General features: G+C 50.9%; 1 protein-coding gene across 2 annotated transcripts in view; it reads left to right on the forward strand.

Annotated features, from left to right (window-relative positions):
• Positions 1 to 27,375, forward strand: part of TRIM33 (tripartite motif containing 33) — a 695,715-nt gene that overhangs the window by 292,879 nt on the left and 375,461 nt on the right. For both annotated transcript variants that reach the window (XM_085652097.1, XM_085652090.1), the window contains one exon: positions 9,003 to 9,159. In XM_085652097.1, coding sequence (XP_085508223.1) covers positions 9,003 to 9,159 — 157 coding nt within the window. The remainder of the gene's footprint in view (positions 1 to 9,002; positions 9,160 to 27,375) is intronic.

The raw sequence follows: 27,375 nt of genomic DNA on the forward strand, positions 1-27,375 counted from the left end.
GCACCGCGTGTCTCGCTACTGCCTGGTGCGTGACCACGACCCAAAGTCATGCCCCGACTGCTGGGCCATAGCGCTGAATACTTTGCGGGAGCGGTCCCGATAGTTGCTTGAAATCCGGCAGACGGTTCCGCGCAGCTCAAGGTCCCGGTCCCATGCGAGGTCGAGGGACTGGTCGCGCAGCCATCACTATCGTCCTTTGGGATTGAAGTCTTCGCACTTGGGGTCAGGTAAGGCAAAGCATCACAAGAAGTCGACGAAGCGTATTTTCGGCCTGTTCCACAGCCTTTGGAGGAAGGGGTGGACTGGGAGGGGTCTGAGGACCCTCTCAACAGTAAGAGTTTGACCCAGACTGGGTTGAAGATTTGGGGGATGCCAACGGTCTTGACACCTCTCCTGACTTTGGCATGCTAACTCCTCCTACAGTGGCTACGGAGGAGGGAGCGAGTTATGCAGTGGTGATGCGTAAGGCGGCCTAGGCTCTCCACATCGAACTCCCTACAGTGGCCGTCAGGAGTAACCTCCTGACAGAAGTGCTTCAGCCGGCGGCTACCTCTGCGGAGCCACTGCTGCCCTTTTATGATACACTTTTGGACGTTCTTTTGGGCACCTGGTTCAGGCCCAACACAGGGGCTCCTGTAGATAGGAATGTGGCCCGAAGTCATCGCCCGGTCCCAGGCAACCCCCTCTTTCTCTCCCACCACCCCACTTCTGAGAGCTTTGTTGTCCAAGCCTCTACGTCCCAAAGCGCCCTCCCTACCGCACCTCCGGAAAGGGAATCCAAGAGACTGGAACAGTTTGAGAAGATATTTTCTTCCGCCAGTTCAGGGCTGTCGTCTGTGATCACTGCATGCCTCTTGGGCCGTTATGCCCACTCTGTGTGGTATACGGTGGCGCAGGTGCTGCCTCAGTGTCCGGAGGAGGCCCGGACAGTGCTCTCAAAAGCTTTTGCTGAAGGGAGAGATGCAGCAAAGTTCACTATACGATGTAGCCTTGACACCACCGACTCGCTGGGCAGGGCGATTTCCACGACCGTGGCTCTCCGCCGCCATGCCTGGCTGAGGACTACTGGCTTCTAGGGGGATGTCCAGAACACCCTGATGGACATGTCCTTTGATGGCATTCACTTTTTTGGCAACAAGGCAGACAGTGTGTTTTAAGGACTTGCGGGCTACGGCCAAGTCCTTGGGGCTTTCGGCCACTCGCCCTCCTTCTGCTTTTTGCTCCATTCGTGGCCACGGAAGGGTCGCCCCAGCACGTTCGCTTCAGAGCCACAAGCCGCAGCAGCAACCATCTCAGCGCGGACGTGGGACCCGCAGATGTGGGTCAGTCCACCTCTACCCCGGCCACCACTGCCTCCAAACCTTCCTAGTCTGGTTTTTCAGGCCTATCAAACGCCAGTGGGCGGCAGGATTCGCCATCACCTCCCCCACTGGCGCACCATCACTACGGACAGGTGGGTTTTACAAATAGTCCGAAGGGGCTACTCAATCAATCTATCAATCACAGACATTTATATAGCGCGCTACCTACCCGGAGGGTCTCAAGGTGCTGGGGGGGGGGGGGGGGGGGAGGTGTGCCGCTACTGCTCGAATAGCCAGGTCTTGAGCTTCTTCCTGAAGGAGAGGTGGTCTTGGGTCAGGCGCAGGTCGGGAGGGAGGGAGTTCCAAGTCTTGGCGGCCAGGTAGGAGAAGGATCTTCCTCCTGTTGTCGTTCTTCGGATACGGGGGACGGCGGCGAGGGCGTGGCTGGCTGATCGGAGATGTCGTTTGGGAGCGTAGAAATTGATGCGGTTGTTGAGGTTGCTCGGGCCTTGATCGTGTAGGGCTTTGTGTGCGTGGGTGAGGAGGCGGAAGGTGATTCTTTTGTTGACGGGGAGCCAATGCAGGTCTTTCAGATGTCCGGAGATGTGGCTGTGACGTGGGATGTCGAGGATGAGTCTGGCTGAGGCGTTCCGGATCCGCTGGAGTCTCTTCTGGAGCTTGGCGGTGGTTCCGGCGTAGAGGGCATTTCCGTAGTCCAGTCGGCTGGTGACGAGGGCCTGGGTGACCGTCTTCCTGGTCTTGGTGGGGATCCACCGGAAGATCTTCCGTAGCATGCGCAGGATGTAGAAGCATGACGAGGAGACGGAGTTGACTTGTCTGGTCATGGAGAGGGAGGAGTCCAGGATGAAGCCCAGGTTGCGTGCGTGGTCTGTCTGTCTGGGTGCGCAGCCCAGGGCGGGGGGGCCACCAGGAGTCGTCCCAGGCGGAGGGCGAGGAGCCCAGGATGAGGACTTCCGTCTTGTCTGAGTTCAGTTTCAGGCGGCTGGTCGTCATCCACTCGGCTACGTCTTTCATCCCTTCGTGAAGGTTGGCTCTGGCGGCGGCGGGGTCGTTGGTCAGGGAGAGGATCAGCTGGGTGTCGTCGGCATAGGAGATGATGTTGAGGTTGTGTTGGCGTGCGATGGCCGCGAGGGGACTCATGTAGACGTTGAAGAGGGTGGGGCTCAGCGAGGATCCTTGAGGGACGCCGCAGATGACTTCGGTGGCCTCTGACTTGTACGGTGGTAGACGGACTCTCTGTGTTCTTCCGTCGAGGAAGGAGATGATCCATTCCAGTGCCTTCTCCTGCATTCCGACGCTGCTGAGGCGCTGCACTAGGGTGCGGTGGCAGACAGTGTCGAATGCCGCGGAGAGGTCTAGGAGGATGAGGGCCGCTGTTTCTCCGTTGTCCATCAGGGCTCGGATGTCATCGGTGGCAGCGATGAGGGCGGTTTCGGTGCTGTGGTTGGCTCGGAAGCCAGACTGGGAGGGGTCGAGGGATCCATTCGTCTCGAGGAAGGCGGCCAGCTGCTTGTTGATGGTCTTCTCTATGACTTTGGCTGGGAACGGGAGGAGCGAGATGGGGCGGTAATTCTTGAGTTCGGTGGGGTCCGCTGTAGGTTTCTTTAGAAGGGCGCTGAGTTCGGCGTGCTTCCAGCTCTCCGGGAAGGTGGCGGTGTCGGAGGTGTTGATGATGTCCCGTAGGTGGGGTGCGATGACCGCGTCGGCCTTGTTGAAGACGTAGCGAGGGCAGGGGTCGGTCGGAGATCCGGAGTGGATGAAGTTCATCATGCGAATGGTGTCTTCGGTGCTGATCGGAGTCCAGGCGCGGAGGGTGGTGGTGGGGGGCGGTGGTTCGGTTGTGGCGTGCGTCGGTTGAGTGCTGAAGCTGTTGTGTATGTCCGCGATCTTGTTGTGGAAGTAGGAGGCGAGGGAATTGCAGAGGTCTTGCGATGGGGTGATGTCGTTGTTTCCGGCGTTGGGGTTGGAGAGCTCTTTGACGATGTTGAAGAGTTCCTTGCAATTGTGTGCGTTGTTGTCCAGCCGGTCCTTGAATGCAGTTTTCTTGGTGGCGCGGATCAGTTGGTGGTGCTTCCGGGTGGCCAGCTTGAGGGCGGTCGTGTTGTCCGGTGTTGGTTCTCTTCTCCAGGCTTTCTCGAGGGCTCGGCAGTTCTTCTTGGAGATCTTGAGTTCGTCGGTGAACCATGGGGCCTTCTTGCTGCCGGGTCTGCTAGGCGGGGTCCTCAGTGGGGCGAGGTCGTCCGCGCAGTTGTTGATCCACTTCGTGAGGTTGTCGGCAGCCTGGCTGGGGTTCGCTGAGCTGGCGGGGGGGTGCTGGCTCAGGGAAGCGGCGAGCTGGTCGGCTGAGATCTTGTTCCAGCTTCTTCGAGCAACCGGTTGCTGGTGGTGGTGGATCGTCGTACTTTGGAAGCTGAAGTGGACGCAGCTGTGGTCCGTCCAGTGGAGTCCAGTGGCGTGGTTGAAGGCGATGTCTTTGCTGGATGAAAAGACTGCGTCGAGTGTGTGTCCGGCGAGGTGGGTGGGGGTGGATACCAGCTGCTTGAGTCCGAGGTTGTCGAGCAGGGTGGTGGTGTTGCGGTCGTTGTTGTTCTCCAGGTGGAAGTTGAGGTCCCCCAGGAGGATGTAGTCAGCGGAGGGGAGGGCATGCGGGCTGACGAAGTCGGCGATGTCCTTGCTGAATTGTGTGCGTGGTCCCGGGGGTCGGTAGATCAGGGTCCCCCTGAGGGTGGTCTTCGGGTCGGTGTGGATCTGGAAGTGCAGGTGTTCGGCTGTTTTCAGGGTGTCGTCGGTGTTGGTCGAGATGTGGATGGTGTCCCTGTGGATGATGGCGATGCCTCCTCCAGTCTGGTTGTCGCGGTCTCTCCGGGTGATCTTGTATCCCTCTGGGATGGCGATGGCGATGTCGGGTGCTGAGGAGTCGTTCATCCAGGTTTCCGTGAGGAAGGCAACTGTGGTGTCGAGAAGGTTCCAGAGTTCGATGGTGTCCCTGTGGACGGAGCGGGTGTTGAGCAGGATGCACTTGAGGTGGTTGCTGCTGGTGTTCGGCTTGGCGGGTGCTGGTGTGGGGCCGGTCCGGATGCAGGTGAACTTGCAGGCGTGGCAGCTGAAGGGTCCGTGGGTGTGCTTCGGGGTGGCTCGGTAACATCCAGGGATGCCGCCGGTGTTGAGTGCGCTGAGTTCGGTGGTGTTGTAGGACAATCGGGTCGTCTTCCGTCTGTGGGGGCCAGGGGTCCTGGCACTGGGCGCGGACGGGCGCAGACGGGCATACCTTTGGCGCGCCTTCGGCGCACAATCGGCGCGCCCGCTGCGCGTTCGCACGGTCGCCATATATGGCGAAGTGCGAGGGGGGGCGGAGCAGCTGGGAGGCGGGAGCGGGGAGGGTACAGAAGGAGAAAAGGGGCGTGGTTAGCGGCGGTGGCGGGAAGCGGGGAGGGAAGAGACGGGGGCAACAAGAAAACAGGCAAACAGACACTACAAAAATACAAATTTACAATACAATAAATACAGGGGCACAGGGCAAGAAGCGGGGCCCAGGAGCCTGCAGGTCAGGCGAGCACGGACCACGCTGCTCGGTGGCAGGGGGCGTGGTCACGCGGCGGCAGCCGGGGCAGCGAGGCAGGCAGGCTGGAGGCACACGCAGCAGCTGGTGGCCGTGCGGCGCGGGGGTGTCCTAAACTAGATCACACCTGCGTCTCACGGTCGCCATATATGGCCAAGTGCGAGGGGGGGCGGAGCAGCTGGGAGGCGGGAGCGGGGAGGGTACAGAAGGAGAAAAGGGGCGTGGTTAGCGGCGGTGGCGGGAAGCGGGGAGCGGGGAGGGAAGAGACGGGGCAACAAGAAAACAGGCAAACAGGCACTACAGAAATACAAATTTACAATACAATACAATACATACAGGGGCACAGGGCAAGAAGCGGTGCCCAGGAGCCTGCAGGTCAGGCGAGCACGGACCACGCCGCTCGGTGGCAGGAGGCGTGGTCACGCGGCGGCAGCCGGGGCAGCGAGGCAGGCAGGCTGGAGGCACACGCAGCAGCTGGTGGCCGTGCGGCACGGGGGTGTCCTAAACTAGGTCCCTCCCCTTCGAGACTACCCCTCCAGCCATGCCACCCCAGTACCATCGCATGTCGGGGGATCACTTGGCACTTCTTCAACAGGAAGCATATTTCCATATTCCCGTCCTGCCGGCCCACCGGCGTTACCTGCGGTTTACGGTAGGCCACTAGCACTTTCAGTTTACCATGCTCCCTTTTGGCCTTACCAGCGCCCCTCGGGTGTTCACGAAAGTGATGGCGGTGGTCGCAGCTCATCTGCGCAGATCAGGGGTTCCAGTCTTCCCCCTATCTCGACGACTGGCTGTTGAAGGTGGGATCGCCCCAGACAGTAGTCTCCCACCTCCAGACTATGGCCGGCCTCCTGCATTTGCTGGGATTCTGCATCAATGTGTCCTCTTCATCGCAGTAACTCTGGATACGACGCTCTTTTGGGTCTATCCTCCCGAACGGCGATTCCAGGATATTCAGGCTCTGATTCCGATCTTTCGGCCTCTATCCTGGGTTTCGGTCAGTTTGACCTTGAGGCTGCTGGGCCTTCTGGCCCCCTGCATCCTGCTGGTCGATCATACCAGATGGCTTATGTTGGCTCTGCCGTGGGACCTGAAGTTTCAGTGGGCGCAGCATCAGCGGTACCTGTCCGAGTCCGTCCAGATCCCTGTGGGCACTGCAAGACAGTTGCAGTGGTGGCTCACAAACCGGCATTGGGTCAATGGCAGATCCCTCTCCCTTCCCCAACCGGAGCACACAGTGGTGACGTATGCGTCCCTCCTGGGATGAGGCGGTCACATGGGAGAGGCGGAGATCAGAGTCCTTTGGTCTCCGGCGGAGTCCAGGCTCCATATCAACCTTCTGGAGCTTCGGGCGATCCGACTTGCACTGTAGGCATTCCTTCCCACTGTCAAGGGGAGAGGAGTGCAGGTGTTCACAGACAACACCACCGCCATGTGGTACTGCAACAAACGGGGTGGGGTCATGGACCCTATGTCAGGAGGCTCTGCGCCTCTGGACATGGCTGAAACATCAGGGCATTTCCCTGGTGGTTCAACACCTGGCAGGTTCACTGAACGCCAGGGCGGACAAACTCAGCTGCATGAGGGATCACGAATGGCGTCTTCTCTCGGACTTGGCGCAAGGTCTATTTCGACAGTGGTGAGAGCCTTGGTTAGATCTATTCACCACGGAAGAGAACACGCAATGTCAGCAGTTCTGTGCGTTGGAATTTCCAAGGCGGCACTCGCTAGGCAACGCTTTTTGTCGCAAGTGGAGTTGCGGTCTGTTGTACGCCTATACCACTTCTGCCCAGAGTACTGAAGAAGATCAGGCGCGACCGGGCTCAAGTCATTCTTGTGGCTCCGGACTGGGCTCGAAGAGTATGGTATCCCGAGCTCCTCAGTATGACCATCGATCCCCCAATCAGACTGCCTCTTCGGAAGGATCTTCTGTCGCAGCAGCAGGGGACGGTCCTCCACACGAACCTGTCCAGTCTCCACCGTCTTGCGTGGAGATTGAGAGGCGCAGTTGATTCCTTTTGACTTGCCTCCTGAAGTTTGTAATGTCATTCTGGCGGCCAGGCGGCCCTCCACTAAGTTGGTATACGCCTGCAAGGGGAACAAAGTTGTGGCATGGTGCACAGCAAAGGCTGTGGATCCCCATTCTGCCCCTCTTTCAGAAGTCCTTTTGTTTCTTCTTTCTTTGGCCCAGCAGGGCTCTGCTATGGGCACTATCAAGGGCTACCTTTCTGCTATTTCGTCTTTTCTCAGGCTCCCTGATCAGCCCTCTTTTCAAGTCCCCTGTTGTAAATAGAATCCTCAAAGGCATTACTCATCTTTCCCTCCTACTCCCTTCGTAATGCCATAGTGGGACTTGAACCTGGTTCTTACATATTTAATGTGCACTACCTTTGAGCCTCTTAACAACTGTCCTGTTCGTCTGCTGACTTTGAAGACTGCTTTCCTGGTTTCCATCACCTCTGCCAGGAGAGTGAGTGAGCTCCAGACTCTTTCTTGTAAACCTCCTTTTCTATCGGTCCATCTGGACAAGGTTGTGCTCAGAACACGTTCATCATTTCTGCCGAAGGTTGCCACTGCCTTTCACATCGGGCAGACCATCACTTTGCCCACCTTCTTTCCACCTCCGTATCCTTCCAGAGACGAAGAGAGGCTCCACCGTCTGGACCCGAAACGTGCGCTTTCAATTTACTTGAACCGCCCACAACAGTTCTGGGTGGATAACCAGCTCTTTGTTGACTACGTTGGCGCCAAGAAAGGTCGGGCTGTACACCAGCGGACTATCTCCCGATGGGTCATCTTGTGTATTAAAGCCTGATATTCTCTGGCTAAAAAGGAGCCTCCGTTGGGACTGCACACCCATTTCACCAGGGCGATGGTTGCCACTACGGCATTGGGACGTGGTGTTCCCTTACAGCCAAGTCCGGAGAGACGGCTTCTTTGCCCGTTCTGTTTTCCAGGAATTTCTGGTGTGATCTTGGTTTGCAGACCCACCACCGGGTTTGGTATTGCTGGGGTATCTATTCTAAGGTAAGGAATCTATCACTGTGTTTGTTTCAGATGAACAAGTTACTTAACTTCGGTAACGATATATCTGCAAGAAACATTAGTAGTGATAGATTCCTTACCTCCCCACCCATCCTCCCCGTTCTGCGAACTGATTTCTAGGGTTAAGGTCGTCCCTTTCAGAGCCCTAGTTTCAAGGCACCAGTGGTCAGTATCTTGCATGGCTCTGCGATCCTGGCGCGGAAAGTCGTGTACAGAACTGACGTCCGCGCACGAGGCCGGCGTCTAAGTAGCTGCCACATCATCATTTTGGTGACCACGATGCCAACGACGGACGCAGAGCCGCACAACGCCACCTTCCGACATGCAGGGGTACTGCTGATGAAAACATTTCGGATCCAGCCTGATGCCAGGGGGGAAATCTAAGGTAAGGAATCTATCACTACTAATGTTTCTTACAGATATATCGTTACCGAAGGTAAATAACATGTTCGTTGAGGGCAGTGGATTGCGCAAAGACCCTCCAATCTGCTAACCAAAGTTTTGGTCATAAAAAAGATGGAGGCAGATTCGTTAAATATAAGGCTCACGGGTTTGGCTCACTCTCACCAAACATTAAAACAGTATCTCACACCTGCACTTGAGAAATTTGCTGAAAGTGAAGTGTTAAATTCCTTTGAAGACTTGCCACTGGTTGTAGATCATGGCCAGCAATCATTTAACACATGTTTTGCCCTACCTTTTCAGCACTTCATTTGTAACCAGAGGCACTCAAAATGAGGATTTGTTTTGTTCATACCCACTAGCCTAGATAAGTGTTGGAACTATCTGCAAATGCTGCATTAATGCATAATAACCTCCTACACGATTGAGTCCCATGAAGCTGCCTTAAGACAAGTCGGAGCTTTTCAGTACACTGAAATGCGTTTTTTAAAAGTTTTGATTCCATCACATTTCACAACTAATTATTGTTAATAGATTCTAACCTAGTCACTGAGTTTATGTATGTAGTGCATGGGAGATTGAGTAAATGATGATTTAATAAATAGAGGAACAGTGAATTTAAGCAGTTTAGTAAAAAGTTTCCCTTCATCACCTAATTGTTTATTTTAAAGCTGTGGTTCAAGTGGTAGAACTGGAGAAAGGAATTCAGGCTACAAATCAGATCTTGTAAAAGTCAAGCAGGAGCCTGGTACTGAAGAAACAGTGTGCAGTTATTCAGGGTCCGTGAAGCAAGAGAAAGCTGCTGATGGCAGAAGAAGTACATGCATGGTAGGTCTTTATATTGTCTGACTTATTTGGTATTTTTCTCAAACAGATTTTTCTTATGTACTGATTTACTGATCGACAGCAGTAGATAGGAATGCTAGATCTTTAGAGACTTTACAGATCACTCACCCACAGTGTATATGTTCATTTGCAATTATAAAGCTTTTTCATCCTGAATTCTGTTGCGTAATGAAAATGTGGATAACTCAGTGTAATGAGGCTTTGGCCATTCTGAGGGAGGAGTCTTTTTTGCATGTCTGTATTCAGCTTAGCTAATTAAGTCCTCTTATTGGGAGCTATTTCAAGTCTGTATTTCAAGCCTCTGCTACAATTCTTCAGCCACAATTGTTTACATCAAGATCTGTTATGTTTCTTCTTTGAGGTGGACAATGAATGACCAGTTAGAACACATTCAGTCTGCTAATGTCTACTGGCTTCTGTCATATGCTTTAGTGCAGACACCTGGGTCATTGCTTTTAACTGGGTCTATTTTTGTGCTGTATTGTAAAACTAATTGAGAGAAATCCAACCAGGTGTCAGTTTTTCCGAAATGACATTTTGCTTTACAAAGCAGGTTCAGTCCGTCATGCTGTATGCAGGCATTTACTTAAATAGTTTTTTCCAGCTCCTGTGGAAAAAAAAGTCCTTTTTCTATTTCGCCCCCTCCTGGCGTTGAGTCATAAGAGAATTATGAGCACTAATAAGCCTGTCCATGGATACACGGTACTACTCAAAAGGGGTTGTCGGATTAACCTAAAGAAAACAGTAAAGTAACTATATGCTTCATATGAACCACAGAGAAAAAGAGCATAAATCATTAAAAAATTATTTGATTAAAATATATATAAACACATTAATTAGGGTGCTCCATGATGATGCAAATAAGTGCTTGTGTAATGTTTTATCAGTATATAATACAGAAACAAGCTAAATTACCATATCGGCATCATTTCAAAGTTAATCCAAAATCATCCCAGGTGCCCTGGCCAGAAGTCTATTTCTGTAGTAGGGGATATCTGTGTATAGTCCTAATCATGTGAATAGTCCCGCCCATGTGCGTGGACTCCGGAGCACTTCAATAGATATAGTCTCTTAAGTTGTCTTCTTCAGCAGTCCTGCATAGACACTTAAGAGATGAGAAAAGACAATAATGCAGCCTGAAAACACTAGGCTACTCTGGCCATTACTTCATCCTGAATAGAAAAGGATAGCCAGGTAACAGTTAAATTTTACTATTTTACTAAGTTTCACACATAGAGTAACTCCTCTTCACAAAAATCCCTTTTTAGGTCGAGGACTACCGGTCTGCCGAAAGGCAGAACCGGAAGTCGGAGATTTAATGACTTGGAGAAGAGGGGCTTGAACCCGCCCCTCTTCTCCCCTGTTCTCCATTGGCTGGCCTCATAAATGCTGGCCAGCCACTGGAGAAGAGGTCAGTCACTCCGATTAGGCCCCGTCCTTTTCGGATCGGGGGGCATGTTTTTTGCGAGAAGTCTCAAGGAGGAGACAACAGCAAAACACGCCCCCGAATCCGAAAAGGACGCTGTTGTTCCTCGCCTTCAGCACCAGACAGCCGGCCAGTGTGGAGACTGTTCTGGGAGAAGGACGCCCATGATGCTACCTCAGATGGCCTCCCACCAGACAGGGCGCTACCGTGGCCACAGCAGGGGGCTCTCATTGTGGTGAGGGAAATGGAGGGGGGTAGTCTTCCACTGCACGCTGCCCCGTGGCCCTGAGTGACAATACACACCTGCTAAGGGGGGACGGAGGCTGCACGCAACCAGCTACATAAAATAAAAAAAAACACAGCAGCCGCTCCGCCTCGGACACTTGTGACGGCTTCTCTACTCACTTGATTTATTGCGGGCTGAGCAGACCGCAGTACCTTCTGTATCGCGCTATTCGGCAAGAGGGAAAAGGCGCCCGAGGATTTCCCTTTAAACTGAAGTTTCCCAGAAGCGGACTAACTCGGCCCCTGTGATAGCGTCCTGCAGGAGAGGGGACGATTCTATATAAAAGAGGACCAAGTTCGGGCGATTCTGCCAAAGTCCCCAATCCAACCTGCAGCAACCTGACCGATCAACCCCAATGGATCGGATGAGTTATCGCAATATAACGGGTTACCTCCCTGGGTCAGTGTATCTCCACAGCTCGGTGGATCGCGATCCCTGCTGCCTACAGACAGGTCGGTCACTTGCCATGAACAGAATGACGCCCAGGCAGCTCCTCTCTGCCCCCGGGCGCCCCGCGTCAAAGGCCCTCCCTGTTTCTTTTTCCCAGTGTCTGTTCTTCCCTCCCCCTCGCCACCGCCTCCTCCTCCTGCTGCCGGCCTGTCCCCCTGCCTCCCGCCCCTCGCGCTGTGCAAGCCGCAGCTCCAGCGGAAGGTTGGTGCACGGGCAGCTCCGGCCCCTCCGCCAAGGAGCTGCCGCCGCCGCTGACCAATGGCGGCCTCAGGGGCCTCCCCCTCGCTCCCTGGGCGCGCGCGGCCCCGGGCTCACATATCACTTGACTCCTCTCCCAGGAGGTCGGATATGCTAATTCAGGGCCGCCGCCGCTGCTGCTGCAGAGTGTGGCGGTGGCTGGCAGCAGCGGCGGCGGCTTTAACGCCCTCCAAAGTTGTTGGCTTAACCCTTAGGAGCCACCGAAGCACCTCGTTAAGAAGTGCCGGCTACTGTTGTCCCGAGCGTGCCCGGAGCCGCAGCCCCCTTCTCTCAGCCCGGACTTTTTAAAAAGTGTGAAAAACACAAGCGCTGGGGCAGCCGTGCTCTGTGTGGTAGCCGTGCTCTGTGTGGTAGCCGCCACCATCCTAAAGTGGGATAGTTAAAGGGCAGTTTTAAAGTGCTGGGAAGGATCCCACCAGAAGTACTGACGTTGATTGAGAAGTGGCACCGCTGTCATGAAATGTACAGCTACCCTACTGAACCGAGCCAGTGCTGCCCTTCTCATTAAAGGTAGGTACATGTCCGAGAAGTGCCCGGCTCGGCTATCTTATTTTGCACTAAAGGAGCTCTGGTAGACGTGCCCGTCCTGCGTCATGTTTAGCAGGTTTGCGAGTCCTTCTCTTTTTAAAGAACATCAGGTGTACGTACTGTACCTCTGAAAGTATAGCTCCTCACAGAGAAGTGCCGAAGTTGGTCAGGTGCACGTACTGTACCACTGGAAGCAGAGCTCCTCAGTCAAGAAGTACTAAAGATGGCCAGCTGTATGTACTGTACCAGAGGAAGTATAGCTCCTCAATAGAGAAGTGCCGAGGTTTACTAGGTGCTTATTAAAGTAACACTGGAAGTATAGCTCCTGCTTGGAAAAGTGCCGAAGTTGGTCAGATACATCTACTGTACCGATGCAAGCAGAGCTCCTCAGTCGAGAAGTGCCAAAGGTGGCCAGGTGCATGTCCTGTACCAATGAAAGTATAGCTCTCAACTGAGAAGTGCTAACTTGAGCATTACGTGTGTAGCATCCTCACTAGCAAGCAACATTCGTGTTACCCTTACAACATTGTCGAGAATTGCTACTTAGGTCTGTTTAAAATACCCCATTTGTTGAGAAATACCACCGCTGTCCCACCCACTGAAAGTACTACTACAGCTGTGCTGAACAGCGCCAAGAAGAATGTAACTGCTTTCATAGAAACTCAAGGATGTGCTGAGGCGCCAGGCCATGAAGATGCAGAAGTGTGAATAAGACGTACCACTATTGCACATCAATAGTGCTGCTATTTCGCTGGGAAGTGCCGGTGCTGCTAAGAAGTGACACCAGTGTCCCATGGAAAGTGCAAGAGCCCCACTGAGAAGTGTCGGTACTAAACTAACATAAGACATCAGCTCTGCTGACCAGTGGCAATATCGATCCATTAGCAAGTCAGCGGTTTGCAGAGACGTTATAAGACACGACAAAGTGTCCAATTGCCCAGAGCCCCACCTTCCAAGGGGACCTGGGAAAGTGAAGTTCATCTCTCAGTCTATCTCTCTTGCTCTACCTTTAACCTGTCATGCACGAGTGTTTGCTATTAGTGGACTTGTATTGGCAGAGAGTTGATAATAAAACAAAAAGTTGTGCCGAACAGGGGCAACACAAATATAACTTGCCTTGGGGTCTCGAAAATCAATAAAAGCGGCACTGCAGCTTTGCAGATAGGCTGTACTGCAATTGTAAAAGGTCAACAACCCCTCTGCTAAGAATGAATGACACTGTCCCAAAAGCTCATCAGCTCCGCAGTAACATTCCACCACTGCCCTGTTCTGAGTACAGTAACGCTGCTGCAAAGTGCAGTGCTGCCCCCTGTTTGCGCATAGAAGCCTTAACCAGAAGCCCCATTGAATTACGGAAGCTCTGCGGTCAAGTGCCTTTGAAATCTAGAAGTGCCTGATCCGTGATTCCATCAATTGGCTACTGTCGTGCCTGGCTTATTTGTTTAATAACCGGGCCTGGTTCGCAGATAAACACAACCGTGAACTAAATATAAAAATAAACGGCGAACCTCACGACACCTGCCCATTTCCAGAGCTGCCCGCCCTGCACCAGACGTACAGTGACATCTGTCAGTAGTGGTTCTGCTGTCAAACTAAACTTTTCAAGGCTCGTGAGCTTCTGAGGCAGGGAGCGGTGGGGGCAGCGGGGGCTTGGGGTCTTGCCAATTTGGGTAGCTCCGAGAGGCAACCATGGGTGACAAAAGCTAGTCTCTTCGTTTACAGCACAACAGGAAAAAAATGCCGAGCCCCGCTGACTTGGAGCAGCAGCAACCGCAAATATGACAGCTATTCGAGGTATTCGACAACTCTGGGCTGGTCAACAAGTCCCGGGCCGGGCGGTGCGCGCGCGTGTTCGGTAAAACAGCGCTTCTCGCGGCGCTCGAGAGCCAGCAGCTGCTGTTTTGTTTAGCTGGAGGAGCCCGGGCTGTGCCTCGAGGAGGAGGAAGGGTCTCTGGGCGCGCCGTGGGCAGGAGCAGAAGCAGCCGCGAGTCATCCATCCCGCCCCCCGCTCGCTCTCTGAGAAGTGTGAAACACTCCTTCAGCGTGAGCTGTGCCCCCGCTGCAGTGTGTCGAAGCCCCCCCCCCACGCAGCATCGGGCAAACAAGCGTCCGAAAACACCGCCAACAGGAAGCATGACTGGACAACTTTATGTTCGTGACTAGACCAGTCAGGATAATTTTACTGCTGACGTCGAACACTATTCTTGCATGTCCTCAGATGTGAACGACAAGTTTCATTCATCTTACTCCATCCACACAACACCCCTCCCACCGACCGATCAAAATAAAGATGTCTTGATTTATGAGTGCCTGTTCATGTGAATCTGCACTTTTAAATCCATTCATGCACATCTAATGTTACACTTGGTCTATGTAGGAAATCTGCTTCTGTGTGGGGAGGCGGTGGTTGTGAGAGGAGATGGGATTTGTGGGCGTTCTCAAAGTTTTCTTTGCCTATTCCTACATTGGAAATGCTTGCAAATGTACTCTTGCCAATGGAAGGAGTAAATGTGTTTCCTAGGTTTGGAGTGGGAAGGGAATACCTGCAAAATTGGTAGACTCTTATGGGAAGGTTGGGTTCTCCTTGGGGAAATATATATTGCCTGTGAAGAGAAAAATTATAAAAGTTAAAAAGTGCAATTGCACTCAGGCATGACAATTTTTGCATGTGTAATGTTATAATCAGTAAAATTACGCATGCGTAAAGAAGAATTCTAAAAAGTGTCCCAGACGTACTTTTCTGGCAACGCTTTAGAATTGCTGAAATTCTTAAATCCGCATCCACATATAAGTGTAACCCTACACGTGTATTCTAATTTCTTTGTGAACTGGGTCCCAATTATTTTTGATATGTTGGTTATTTATCAATTTATGTCACTTTAAAGTCACCAAAATCACTGAATGAGAAAGGGGAGATGGCAAGGACAGGACAAGACAAATAATATGAGATAAGATGTTAATCTTAGAATATTGTAGGCAGAAATAGCATCAAACATAGGGTGTTCTGTCCTAAATATTGTTTACAAAAATGTTGTTCCAACATGTGTATATTTTCTCTGATAATCTCTACTGGGCTGACATTTTTGCAGATATTTTAAACATATGTATATGTCTCATCTTAAAGCTTTTTGGGTCCCCGAGCAAGACACATCTTAGAGACTGTTCAGAAAAACCTTGAATTTTAACACCAATTTTCTGCTAATTCAAGCCCCATGAGATCAAACACTATTGAACTGTACGTAAACAGTTGAGATGGAGCAATAGACTCGAGTATTAAAGAGAAAATCCCTTTTCCTGGGACCCTTATAAGGTGAGGACCCTGGGGACCCTTATAAGGTGAGGACCCTGGGGACCCTTACGAGGTGAGGACCCTGGGCAATGTTCCACTTTGCCGGATGCCTTAAAACATATCTTTTATTTATGTCAGACGATTTAATGACAAAGATATTCTGATTCTACACAGAGTAAGGAGCCCTGTGGATGGGATGTTCTTAAACCTTCCTCTCCATAGTCCCTATAGAAGATATAAAAGGCCACAGATTTAATACAAATTTGAATTAGTTTACAGTGAATGCATGTAAAAACAGAAGTGAACTACTTTCAATTATTGGCATTGCTCATGACATTATTTTTGTTTATGTTTTTGTTTTTAAAACATTTAAAGAAACGGCATTGTCATGAGCAATGCCAATAGCTCTAACTTTAACAATGCCGAGACCGTTGCATTGTAAATGCTTGTTCATGATAGACATGAAGGGTTGGATAGACAAGCCACATAGGCTGCCGTTATGTCTGTAAATGGATACCGTGGCTTTAAGAATCCTTCCAGAGACCCTCGGTATCCCATGATGCACAGCCAAAGGCCAGTTACTTTCAGTTCTTTTTGAAGGCGTATAAAGTAAGGCCTGTTGCATTCAGGATATCACTGTTTCAACCACCGGGGAGGAGGGCCGGTTGCTTATGACTATCACAGAGATACCCCTACTACAGAAGAAAAATATCACATAAATGCAAAATACGAAAACCTATTTCACAGACTTAAAGAACAATTGTGAGAAAGTGGCTCTGTATATACTGTTCCCTAATAGGTACAGGGTGTACAGAGTCCACAGTCCCCCAGAGGCTGATAGAGGTCAAAGTTAGGTATGACCTTACTCTCAAAAGTGGTAGCTTGGTCGAGCAGTAAGGCAGTACCAGAGGACAGTGTAAAGCATTTATTGTACACACTCAGTCAGCAAATGGTTTCACACACTCAATAACTGAACTCTAGGCCAATGATTTGTATATATAAAATATATGCTTGTTTTATTTTTAGAACCACAAAGGGGGTAAAAATATACTTTCTCAGAATGAGAGGTTGAATATAAATACTTTTGTTTCAAGCAATAAATTTGTGTAAACAGTCACAGTTGGTTGCAATAAACAATCCTATTTCCTAAACATACAATGCATTGAGCTCAATGGTAAATTCAGGTTATTTGTGATAAATTACTTTTTAGATTACTTTTGGAATTCCAGGTCTGGATCCTAGAACCAGCCTGGGGTCAGTATTCAGAATCAAGTGATGAAAGTCGACTTAATAACTGTAATGATTTTTAAATAATATTTAGCTATTTCAAAAGTTAGCACTTAGAAAATATTTCACAGAAAACATTCAATGGATCTCTATGGCAAGAAATTCAAATTGCAGGTAGAGTACTTTATCGTTACTTTAGTAATCCAGGACTGGGTGCCTAGACCCAGGACTGGGGTCCTTATCAAAAGCAGGTAAGTAATTTCGTTTGCAGAAATAGTACGATTTTAAAAGAATATTTCAAATTTGCAAAAGTAGACACTTAGAAGAAATTTCACAGAAAAGCAGACAATGGTTTCCTATGGGAGAAAAATGAGTTAGAAGTAAGTATAGTTGTGAACACTTTTCAGAGTCGGGGCTGGGCACCAAGATCCAGCACTGGGAGCTCACCTAAGAGCAGGTGAGTAAATTCGTTTTTGTCACTTGGCTGATTTTTAGTGAATATTTGCAGTTTTGAAAAGTTCACACTTAGAAGATTTTTCAAGAAAAAGCCAGTCAATGTTACCCTATGAGGAAAATGAAGTTAGCGGTTTAAGGGTAAGTACTCGACTGGCAGAGTTGAAATTCCGGGCATAGACTCAGGGGTCCCCCAGTGTCAGGTAGGTACAGTTGGTTCACCCTCAGCGGTTTCAGGACGGCCGGGTGCAGAGTGAGTTAGGCCCAATGTTATCCTATGAGGGATAGGGGGGCCTTGGTTGGTGGCTGCTGTCTGGCAAGCCACGCGTCTGTGGGAGCTGGGCTCCTGGTCACTTACTCAGGGCAAGTGGGGAAGTAAGTTAGTGTAGAGAGTGCACTGCCAGGGCCACTCGGGCGGCTGGGTGCAGGGTGCTTTTGAGCCTTCGGGCGCTCAATGGAAGTCAATGGGAATGTTCCGGTTTGGAAAAAGGCTGCAGGCTCGGGGACGAGGATGTTTCCGGTGCCACCACCACTTCGAGGGGTAAGTTGGGTAGTTGTAGGTTAGGTGGGTACCCCGGGATTGGGCACAGGGGGCCGCAGGGCGCCGGGTGCAGGGGTGCCTTTTGACGTCGGGAATCTTACCCTCTGGTTGATCGCGGCTGGGGTGGCACTCGGTTCTGAGGCTGCAGGCTTCGTCCAGGATGTCGAGGGGGGTCCTTGGGTGCCGGACTCGGGGTCACAGTCGCCGTGGGGTCGTCCTCAGGGTCTTTGTCCACTCCGGTACTGGCCAGGCTTGGCTGGTGCAGAGTGTGTTGGGTCCGCGGTTCCGGGCTGCTGCCAGGAGTTAGGAATAGGTTTCTCGAGTAGAGCCTCTACTCATGGGAGTCCCAGGGAATCAGAGGTCAAAGGTAGCCAGGTCCTCCGGGGTTTTTGAGGTTGCTGGCCACAAGAGATGCCGCGCTGGAGCAGGAGCAGGTTCGAGGGTCGACAGGCCGGTAGGGCTGGGGCCAAAGCAGTTGGTGTCTTCCTCTTTTTAGCAGCTGCAGGGCAGGTCTTTTTTCTTCTTGCTCTTCTTGTAGGTTTCTATCTGGAATCTGGGGAAGGAAGGTTCAGGGGGCCCCTAAATACTAGATTTAGGGGCGTTACAGGTAGGTGAAGGCCAGGGACCAATGGGTCCTTGTCCTGGGGTGGGTACACCCCCTATCCTGCCTCTCTCCTGTGGGAGGAGGGCAGTAGCCTAATCCTGATAGGGTAGGGCCTCCCATCTTCAAGATGGCGAGAGCCCGGAGATGTGCTTCACCTCGCCTCCCCCACCTGAGGGGTGGGGTGGGCAGGCTGGCACATCCCCTGTCCTTGTATGGGGTTTCCGGCCAAGCTTCCTGCCAGAGTGGGGGGTTGCAGTGGCCTGGGGAAACTCCAACTGGCGGCATGCCTTTGAAGCTTCCCTTTGCTCATCCTGGGGGAGGAGATTTCTCACCTCACCCAGGATGTGCATTGTTGCAGGCCCGGGAGAGCAGGGGCTCTCCCACCCAGGGGTCCAGCAACGTGTCTGCTGTGTGGCAGCCTGGGCAGCCTCAGAGCAGACGTGGATTGTAGGTTAGCTGTAAGGGGGCATCTCTAAGATGCCCTCTGGGGTGCTTAGTACATTAAATCCCACACTGGCATCAGTGTGGGTTTAATGTGCTGAGAAGTTTGATACCAAACTTCCCAGTCTTCAGTGTTGCCATTATGGTGCTGTGGAGTTCGTGTTTGACGAGCTCTCAGCACCATGTACTTGTAAAAGGCAGCACTGTACTTACAGTGCCCAGGAATGGACCTGGGTACTGTAGGGGCACAGGGCTCCTGCTCCTGTGCCCACACCATAGGCATAAGGCACCCAGCCATAGGGGTGGCTGACATATGCCTTGGCAGTATAGGTAATGGGCATGGCACACAGAGATGTGTGCCATGTCGACTCTTTGTTTTGTCCTGCACCCAGACACTCAGCCTGCAAAGGCAGTGTGTGTGTGTAAGGGTACAGGGCCTCTAAGGGTGGCACAAGGAGTGCTGCAGCCCTTAGAGGCCTTCCCTGGTCACAAGGCCCTGGGTACCTAGGGTACCATTTACCAGGGGCTGACATGTGGCCAGGGTTTGCCAATTGGGAGTTTGTGTGTTTTAAGGAAGGAACATAGGCCCTGGGCACCTGATTGGCAGGAGCCCAGGGCACAACAAGGAAAAGTGCATCAGCTATTAGGCAAAAAAAGGGGGGGTTACTGCAACAGAAACCCACTTTCTCACACAAGCCCCCCCCAGCCCAAAGGCCAGGAGACTTCTGCCAAAGCTGGGAGAGTCTACCTAGTCTTTCAGGCGAGGAAGAGTTGGGGAAGTGGTTTGAAAGTTGCAGGGCCTACTCTGCCTTACATCCTTCTGCCTAGGTCAATCCCTTTGGGGAGCTGGCCTGTCTTATTAGTTTCAGGACCTAACTCCCAAGGCTCCTCTCCTTGTCTTTTACTGTCCTGGTCCCATCTTTCTATTTTGGGTTTAGAGGTGTATACCTCGGTAGTTTCTAACTTAGCCAGGGCTAGGCCCAGCTTACCCACAGAGGCTACCCACAGCTTGAGCAACCCCACCATGACCAATAAGGTCAGGGGGCCTGACTTGCTATTTGGCAGGGGGTTAGGCCACCATGCCAAGGATAGGGCTGCCATGAAGGCTAACACCCAGCAGAGGCTGCTGACAGTTGTCAGTGCCCAGTACCATACCTTTAGCTCCTGACTGGCAAGTGAGGGGGCTATTTTATAGTTCTCTTTGGGTCCTGGCTGTTGGTCTGTTTGAGGATAGGGGGTCCCTACCCTTGGTAGGGAACACCCCTCCTCTACCCCTTGTTCTGCCACCTGAGGAGCCACTAATTCAGGCTGGACAGTTGCCTGACTAGTCAGGTCTTGCTGTTGGCTAGGGGGGGCTTTACCAGTGCCATTGTGGGAGTTTTCCCTTACTGGGATAGCATCTCCCTGGCTCTCTGGAACTGTGGCTAACAGTTGCCCACCTTTCCTACCCTGTTTCTTCTCATTCTTTTGGGACTCAGCTGCACTGACTGCAGGTTGAGCCCCCACAGGTTCTTTGGGCGAGGCCTGGCATTGGGCCAGCACCTCTCTTTGGCTCAGTTCCACATCTAAGTGATCATTCCCCAAGAGACAATCAAGGGGGAGGTTTTTACTGACTATCACTTTCCTCCATCTAAGGGACCCAGCTGTGGCTAGGGGCACTATAGCCACAGGCCTAACAGTGACTCCCCCTGGGACAGTTCTTACCCTTCTTGTTTCCCCTGAGACATATTGGTGTGGGAATACCAACCTGTCATGTACCACAGTGTGACTGGCACAGGTATCTCTCAGGGCAGTGGCCGGGATTCCATTCACCAGTAGGTGGTGGAAGTGTCTACTTCCTTCTGGGATCTCCAGCTTGCTTCTTGGGCCCATTCCCCAGTTGAAAGCTAGGAGGACTTCCTCATCTGAGGACCCTCCCTCCCAAGCTACACTGGCAACCCCTGGGGCTACACTAGTCACCCCTGGAGCTGTACTAGGAACCTTATTTTTAGGACAGCTAGAGTCCTGGGTGTGGTGTCCAGCCTTCTGACAGTTGAAACCCCATATTCTGTTGGGATCCCAATTCTTACCTTGGTACCCTGGTTTAGTTTGTGAGGTGTCTTTGGGCCCACCCTCCTGGTCAGGTTTTTGGGGGGCTACCTGGGACTCCTTTCTTTTATCCACAAGGGGTTCACTCTCTTTCTTCTGGGGAGGTTTTGGGACCCCTTGGTTCTGGTCCCTCCCAGTGAACGTCCTAGTCACCCTAGTCTTGACCCAGTGGTCTGCTCTTTTTCCCAATTCTTGGGGGGATTTTAGACCTAGGTCTACCAAATGCTGATGCAACTTTTCATTTGTGCAGTTACTCAAAATATGTTCCTTCATGAATAAATTGTACAATCCAGTAAAATCCTGCACACCATGTCCAGCTAACCAACCATCCAGTGTCTTCACTGAGAAATCTACAAAATCAATCCAGGACTGGGTCTGGGTTTTGTGAGCCCCCCTGAATCTAATTCTATACTCCTCAGTGGTGAATCCAAATCCCTCAATCAGAGCTTTCTTCATGAGGTCATAGGATCCTGCTTCTGGCCCAGAGAGAGTCAGAAGCCTGTCCCTGCAGTAACAGAGAACAGTTCCCACAGGAGTGCCCCCCAGAGAGGTTTCTTTACTTTCCTGATATCACAAGCCCTCTCAAAGGCTGTGAACCATTTGGTGATATCATCACCTTCCTCAAATTTAGGGACAATCCCTTTGGGGATTTTAAGGTCAGAAGTTTCCTCCCTATCCTTGTTTTTATTATTGCTGCCACCATTGATGGGTGCTAAACCCATCTCTCTCCTTTCCTTTTCTAGAGCCAGGAGCCTGGACTCTAGATCTATTCTTTTGGCCAGCCTCATAAGGCTGTCCTCTTCACTGGGGGGACCCCCAGTGTTGTCTCTGGGACCAGAGCCACCTGTGTGGTCTCTAGGTGCCCAGATGCTATGTCTTGAGTTGGAGGGTATGGGTGCCATCTCCTCCCTAGGGAATAGTATGGGGAGGTTGCTGTCCTCCTCCCCTGTTTCCCTTTCCTCATCTGACTGGCCATCACCATGTTCAGATGGGTGGTCTTTAGCATACTCAGCCAGGAGCTCCTGGAGCCCTTGTTTGGTTGGATGCTGACCCATTTGTAAATTTTTGAGTTTACATAAGGACCTCAATTCCTTGAAAGACAAGTGTAAGTAAGGTGTGAGGTCGAGCTCCTCCACCAGGTCCATGTTATTAATATCACTAATAGCTGGGTTTGTTTGAGACATTCTAACCTGACAGTTCTAACCCTCTACCCTGACTATAGTGACTTTTATTTTTCTAAAATTCTAATGGGACTTAAGCAAGGCCCTAGCAAGACTTTTAGTAATTTTGGAAAAACCAATCAGAATTCTAAAGGCAATTTTTAAGAGCTCTGTCGTGTGATCAGATGGTAACCAAGTAGTCCAACAAATGCAAGTTTGTATCCCACCGCTGATCCACCAATGTGAGAAAGTGGCTCTGTATATACTGTTCCCTAATAGGTACAGGGTGTACAGAGTCCACAGTCCCCCAGAGGCTGATAGAGGTCAAAGTTAGGTATGACCTTACTCTCAAAAGTGGTAGCTTGGTCGAGCAGTAAGGCAGTACCAGAGGACAGTGTAAAGCATTTATTGTACACACTCAGTCAGCAAATGGTTTCACACACTCAATAACTGAACTCTAGGCCAATGATTTGTATATATAAAATATATGCTTGTTTTATTTTTAGAACCACAAAGGGGGTAAAAATATACTTTCTCAGAATGAGAGGTTGAATATAAATACTTTTGTTTCAAGCAATAAATTTGTGTAAACAGTCACAGTTGGTTGCAATAAACAATCCTATTTCCTAAACATACAATGCATTGAGCTCAATGGTAAATTCAGGTTATTTGTGATAAATTACTTTTTAGATTACTTTTGGAATTCCAGGTCTGGATCCTAGAACCAGCCTGGGGTCAGTATTCAGAATCAAGTGATGAAAGTCGACTTAATAACTGTAATGATTTTTAAATAATATTTAGCTATTTCAAAAGTTAGCACTTAGAAAATATTTCACAGAAAACATTCAATGGATCTCTATGGCAAGAAATTCAAATTGCAGGTAGAGTACTTTATCGTTACTTTAGTAATCCAGGACTGGGTGCCTAGACCCAGGACTGGGGTCCTTATCAAAAGCAGGTAAGTAATTTCGTTTGCAGAAATAGTACGATTTTAAAAGAATATTTCAAATTTGCAAAAGTAGACACTTAGAAGAAATTTCACAGAAAAGCAGACAATGGTTTCCTATGGGAGAAAAATGAGTTAGAAGTAAGTATAGTTGTGAACACTTTTCAGAGTCGGGGCTGGGCACCAAGATCCAGCACTGGGAGCTCACCTAAGAGCAGGTGAGTAAATTCGTTTTTGTCACTTGGCTGATTTTTAGTGAATATTTGCAGTTTTGAAAAGTTCACACTTAGAAGATTTTTCAAGAAAAAGCCAGTCAATGTTACCCTATGAGGAAAATGAAGTTAGCGGTTTAAGGGTAAGTACTCGACTGGCAGAGTTGAAATTCCGGGCATAGACTCAGGGGTCCCCCAGTGTCAGGTAGGTACAGTTGGTTCACCCTCAGCGGTTTCAGGACGGCCGGGTGCAGAGTGAGTTAGGCCCAATGTTATCCTATGAGGGATAGGGGGGCCTTGGTTGGTGGCTGCTGTCTGGCAAGCCACGCGTCTGTGGGAGCTGGGCTCCTGGTCACTTACTCAGGGCAAGTGGGGAAGTAAGTTAGTGTAGAGAGTGCACTGCCAGGGCCACTCGGGCGGCTGGGTGCAGGGTGCTTTTGAGCCTTCGGGCGCTCAATGGAAGTCAATGGGAATGTTCCGGTTTGGAAAAAGGCTGCAGGCTCGGGGACGAGGATGTTTCCGGTGCCACCACCACTTCGAGGGGTAAGTTGGGTAGTTGTAGGTTAGGTGGGTACCCCGGGATTGGGCACAGGGGGCCGCAGGGCGCCGGGTGCAGGGGTGCCTTTTGACGTCGGGAATCTTACCCTCTGGTTGATCGCGGCTGGGGTGGCACTCGGTTCTGAGGCTGCAGGCTTCGTCCAGGATGTCGAGGGGGGTCCTTGGGTGCCGGACTCGGGGTCACAGTCGCCGTGGGGTCGTCCTCAGGGTCTTTGTCCACTCCGGTACTGGCCAGGCTTGGCTGGTGCAGAGTGTGTTGGGTCCGCGGTTCCGGGCTGCTGCCAGGAGTTAGGAATAGGTTTCTCGAGTAGAGCCTCTACTCATGGGAGTCCCAGGGAATCAGAGGTCAAAGGTAGCCAGGTCCTCCGGGGTTTTTGAGGTTGCTGGCCACAAGAGATGCCGCGCTGGAGCAGGAGCAGGTTCGAGGGTCGACAGGCCGGTAGGGCTGGGGCCAAAGCAGTTGGTGTCTTCCTCTTTTTAGCAGCTGCAGGGCAGGTCTTTTTTCTTCTTGCTCTTCTTGTAGGTTTCTATCTGGAATCTGGGGAAGGAAGGTTCAGGGGGCCCCTAAATACTAGATTTAGGGGCGTTACAGGTAGGTGAAGGCCAGGGACCAATGGGTCCTTGTCCTGGGGTGGGTACACCCCCTATCCTGCCTCTCTCCTGTGGGAGGAGGGCAGTAGCCTAATCCTGATAGGGTAGGGCCTCCCATCTTCAAGATGGCGAGAGCCCGGAGATGTGCTTCACCTCGCCTCCCCCACCTGAGGGGTGGGGTGGGCAGGCTGGCACATCCCCTGTCCTTGTATGGGGTTTCCGGCCAAGCTTCCTGCCAGAGTGGGGGGTTGCAGTGGCCTGGGGAAACTCCAACTGGCGGCATGCCTTTGAAGCTTCCCTTTGCTCATCCTGGGGGAGGAGATTTCTCACCTCACCCAGGATGTGCATTGTTGCAGGCCCGGGAGAGCAGGGGCTCTCCCACCCAGGGGTCCAGCAACGTGTCTGCTGTGTGGCAGCCTGGGCAGCCTCAGAGCAGACGTGGATTGTAGGTTAGCTGTAAGGGGGCATCTCTAAGATGCCCTCTGGGGTGCTTAGTACATTAAATCCCACACTGGCATCAGTGTGGGTTTAATGTGCTGAGAAGTTTGATACCAAACTTCCCAGTCTTCAGTGTTGCCATTATGGTGCTGTGGAGTTCGTGTTTGACGAGCTCTCAGCACCATGTACTTGTAAAAGGCAGCACTGTACTTACAGTGCCCAGGAATGGACCTGGGTACTGTAGGGGCACAGGGCTCCTGCTCCTGTGCCCACACCATAGGCATAAGGCACCCAGCCATAGGGGTGGCTGACATATGCCTTGGCAGTATAGGTAATGGGCATGGCACACAGAGATGTGTGCCATGTCGACTCTTTGTTTTGTCCTGCACCCAGACACTCAGCCTGCAAAGGCAGTGTGTGTGTGTAAGGGTACAGGGCCTCTAAGGGTGGCACAAGGAGTGCTGCAGCCCTTAGAGGCCTTCCCTGGTCACAAGGCCCTGGGTACCTAGGGTACCATTTACCAGGGGCTGACATGTGGCCAGGGTTTGCCAATTGGGAGTTTGTGTGTTTTAAGGAAGGAACATAGGCCCTGGGCACCTGATTGGCAGGAGCCCAGGGCACAACAAGGAAAAGTGCATCAGCTATTAGGCAAAAAAAGGGGGGGTTACTGCAACAGAAACCCACTTTCTCACAACAATATTTCAAGTTATCAAGTTGTCGACGTGAGGTTTCAGTGGTATATGTAGTTGGATTAACCCACCTTCTTCAGGACAAAGTATTAAAAACAATGATGTTCTCTCTAAAAATAAAAAAACATATTTCGAAAATGAGAACCAATTAGGAACAGTTATGATTACATAAACAGGCTCAATTACATCCACGTTATTGCTGCATCCCTTACTCTTCCATTCATTCACTACCATGTTTCCCGCTTTTTGCATAACATTTCATTCCTTCCTTATACTCATTTCAGACTTACTTATCCCTGAAATCATAAAGTGTGAGAGGAATAATGTTTCACTTAAGTGAGTGTGTGTATGTATATATATATATCCTCCACTTCCATTTACTATGTCCATTGTACCATTTTATAAGATATACCACTAAGTGGTTATATCGTGCAAAGAGTCCAGAGATTCCCCTAGAAGTGTACAAGGCTCAATGTAAACCCAAAGTGCTCTATTTGTAGTAGTGTGGTCAAGCAGCCTTAGACATAACACTGAGGAATGTAAAGACATTTGTTATGCACCCAGTGATTAATAAATGACACATGTCCTCAAAAAAAGCCACACTAATCTTATAAAAATAAGCTTCTTTCAAGATTTATTTTAAGCCCAAGAAATACATAAAAAGATCAGTACGTTTCTCATAAAAAAATGCTTTTCACTTTAAACAGTGGAATTTTCAGTTCAGCAATGTTTAACCTATGGTAGGAAAACAAGAATGAGCTTTTGCAGTAAAGTATACAATTTACAGTCTTGGTTTTCAGCATGAAAACTCGACACCAAGCAAGGTTCAGGTAAGTAGCAAAACTGTACCTTCAGCGGCACAGAGGCGGCTTGGGGCAGGGTTCAAATCTGAAAGAAACTGTTAGTTATAGATTTCTTAGCTTAGAATTACCCCAGGCGTCAGATTGGATCCGTAAAGTTTTTCGTCAGCAGTACCCCTGCGTGTTGGAAGGGGGCATCGGTCAACTCTGCGTTCGTTGTTGGCATCGTGGTCGCCGGGATGACATTGCGGTAGCTACATAGACGCCGTCCTAGCGCGCTGACGTCCGTTCTTTCTTTTTCCGCGCCAGCCAGCGCAGATATGGAGAGAGCGATTTTTTTCGACCTTGTCATCCAGTATTGGGGTATCTTCCATAGATTCACATGCCTGAATGATTCCCCATCGTCGAGATGGGAGTCCCACGGTACAATAAACAAGCAGTATTCCAGAACTGCCATAGTCTACAATGGCCCTGAGCCATGCAATATAACCTATGTCCTTTTTCAAAAAAGGACCAAAAGCTGAAAGCAGCCAATCAGCTGTTGACACCCTCTAGGACCTTCCCAGCAGAGGCAGCTTACCTCAGATTTTCACCGCATGTTGTGTGTGAAGGGAGTCTATCTGAGTCCTGCTAAGTTTTTAGGTCTCTCCTAGCAACGCAGCCCATGTGCTGCTCGCCTTGGCAAGATCTATTGTCGGTTTCGTGGGCGAAGGGGGACAGGACATGTGCACGCTTGTGGAAGACAGGAGATGTGCACACCTAGGGCTTGCGGCGTTAGCACAACTCCTGCTCGCACCATACGCGTGCACATCTCCTGTGCGTCACGCTTGCGTCGCTCCCCCATGTGCCACCGCTGACTGCAGCTCTCCCGGTGCCCTGCATGGACTGGCAGCCCGGGTCGCTGCCCTGGTGAGTCTGTAATCGGCGCTGTCCTGTCCTTGAGTTAAGTATCCATGGTGTATATTATCGTTTATATACACAAAACAAATGTGTACAGATCGGCGTCCTTAAGTGTGTACAGAAGTGTGATGCAATCGCGCGCATTGTAGAGATCTGTAAGTAAACACTGTGCCACGAAGTCCCACGCAGTAAACCATATGCCGCTGGCAGCGGTCCCGTGCGGTCTATTTGCCAAGTGTGTTTTTGTGCTGTTAGCACTGAAGAGGGAAAGTGGTTTAGCCTTCTTATTATTTCACTGTTGCAGAAATGTGAG

This window comes from Triturus cristatus, chromosome 1_1 (genome assembly GCF_964204655.1).
Source record: "Triturus cristatus chromosome 1_1, aTriCri1.1, whole genome shotgun sequence".
NCBI classification, from domain to species: Eukaryota; Metazoa; Chordata; class Amphibia; order Caudata; family Salamandridae; genus Triturus; species Triturus cristatus.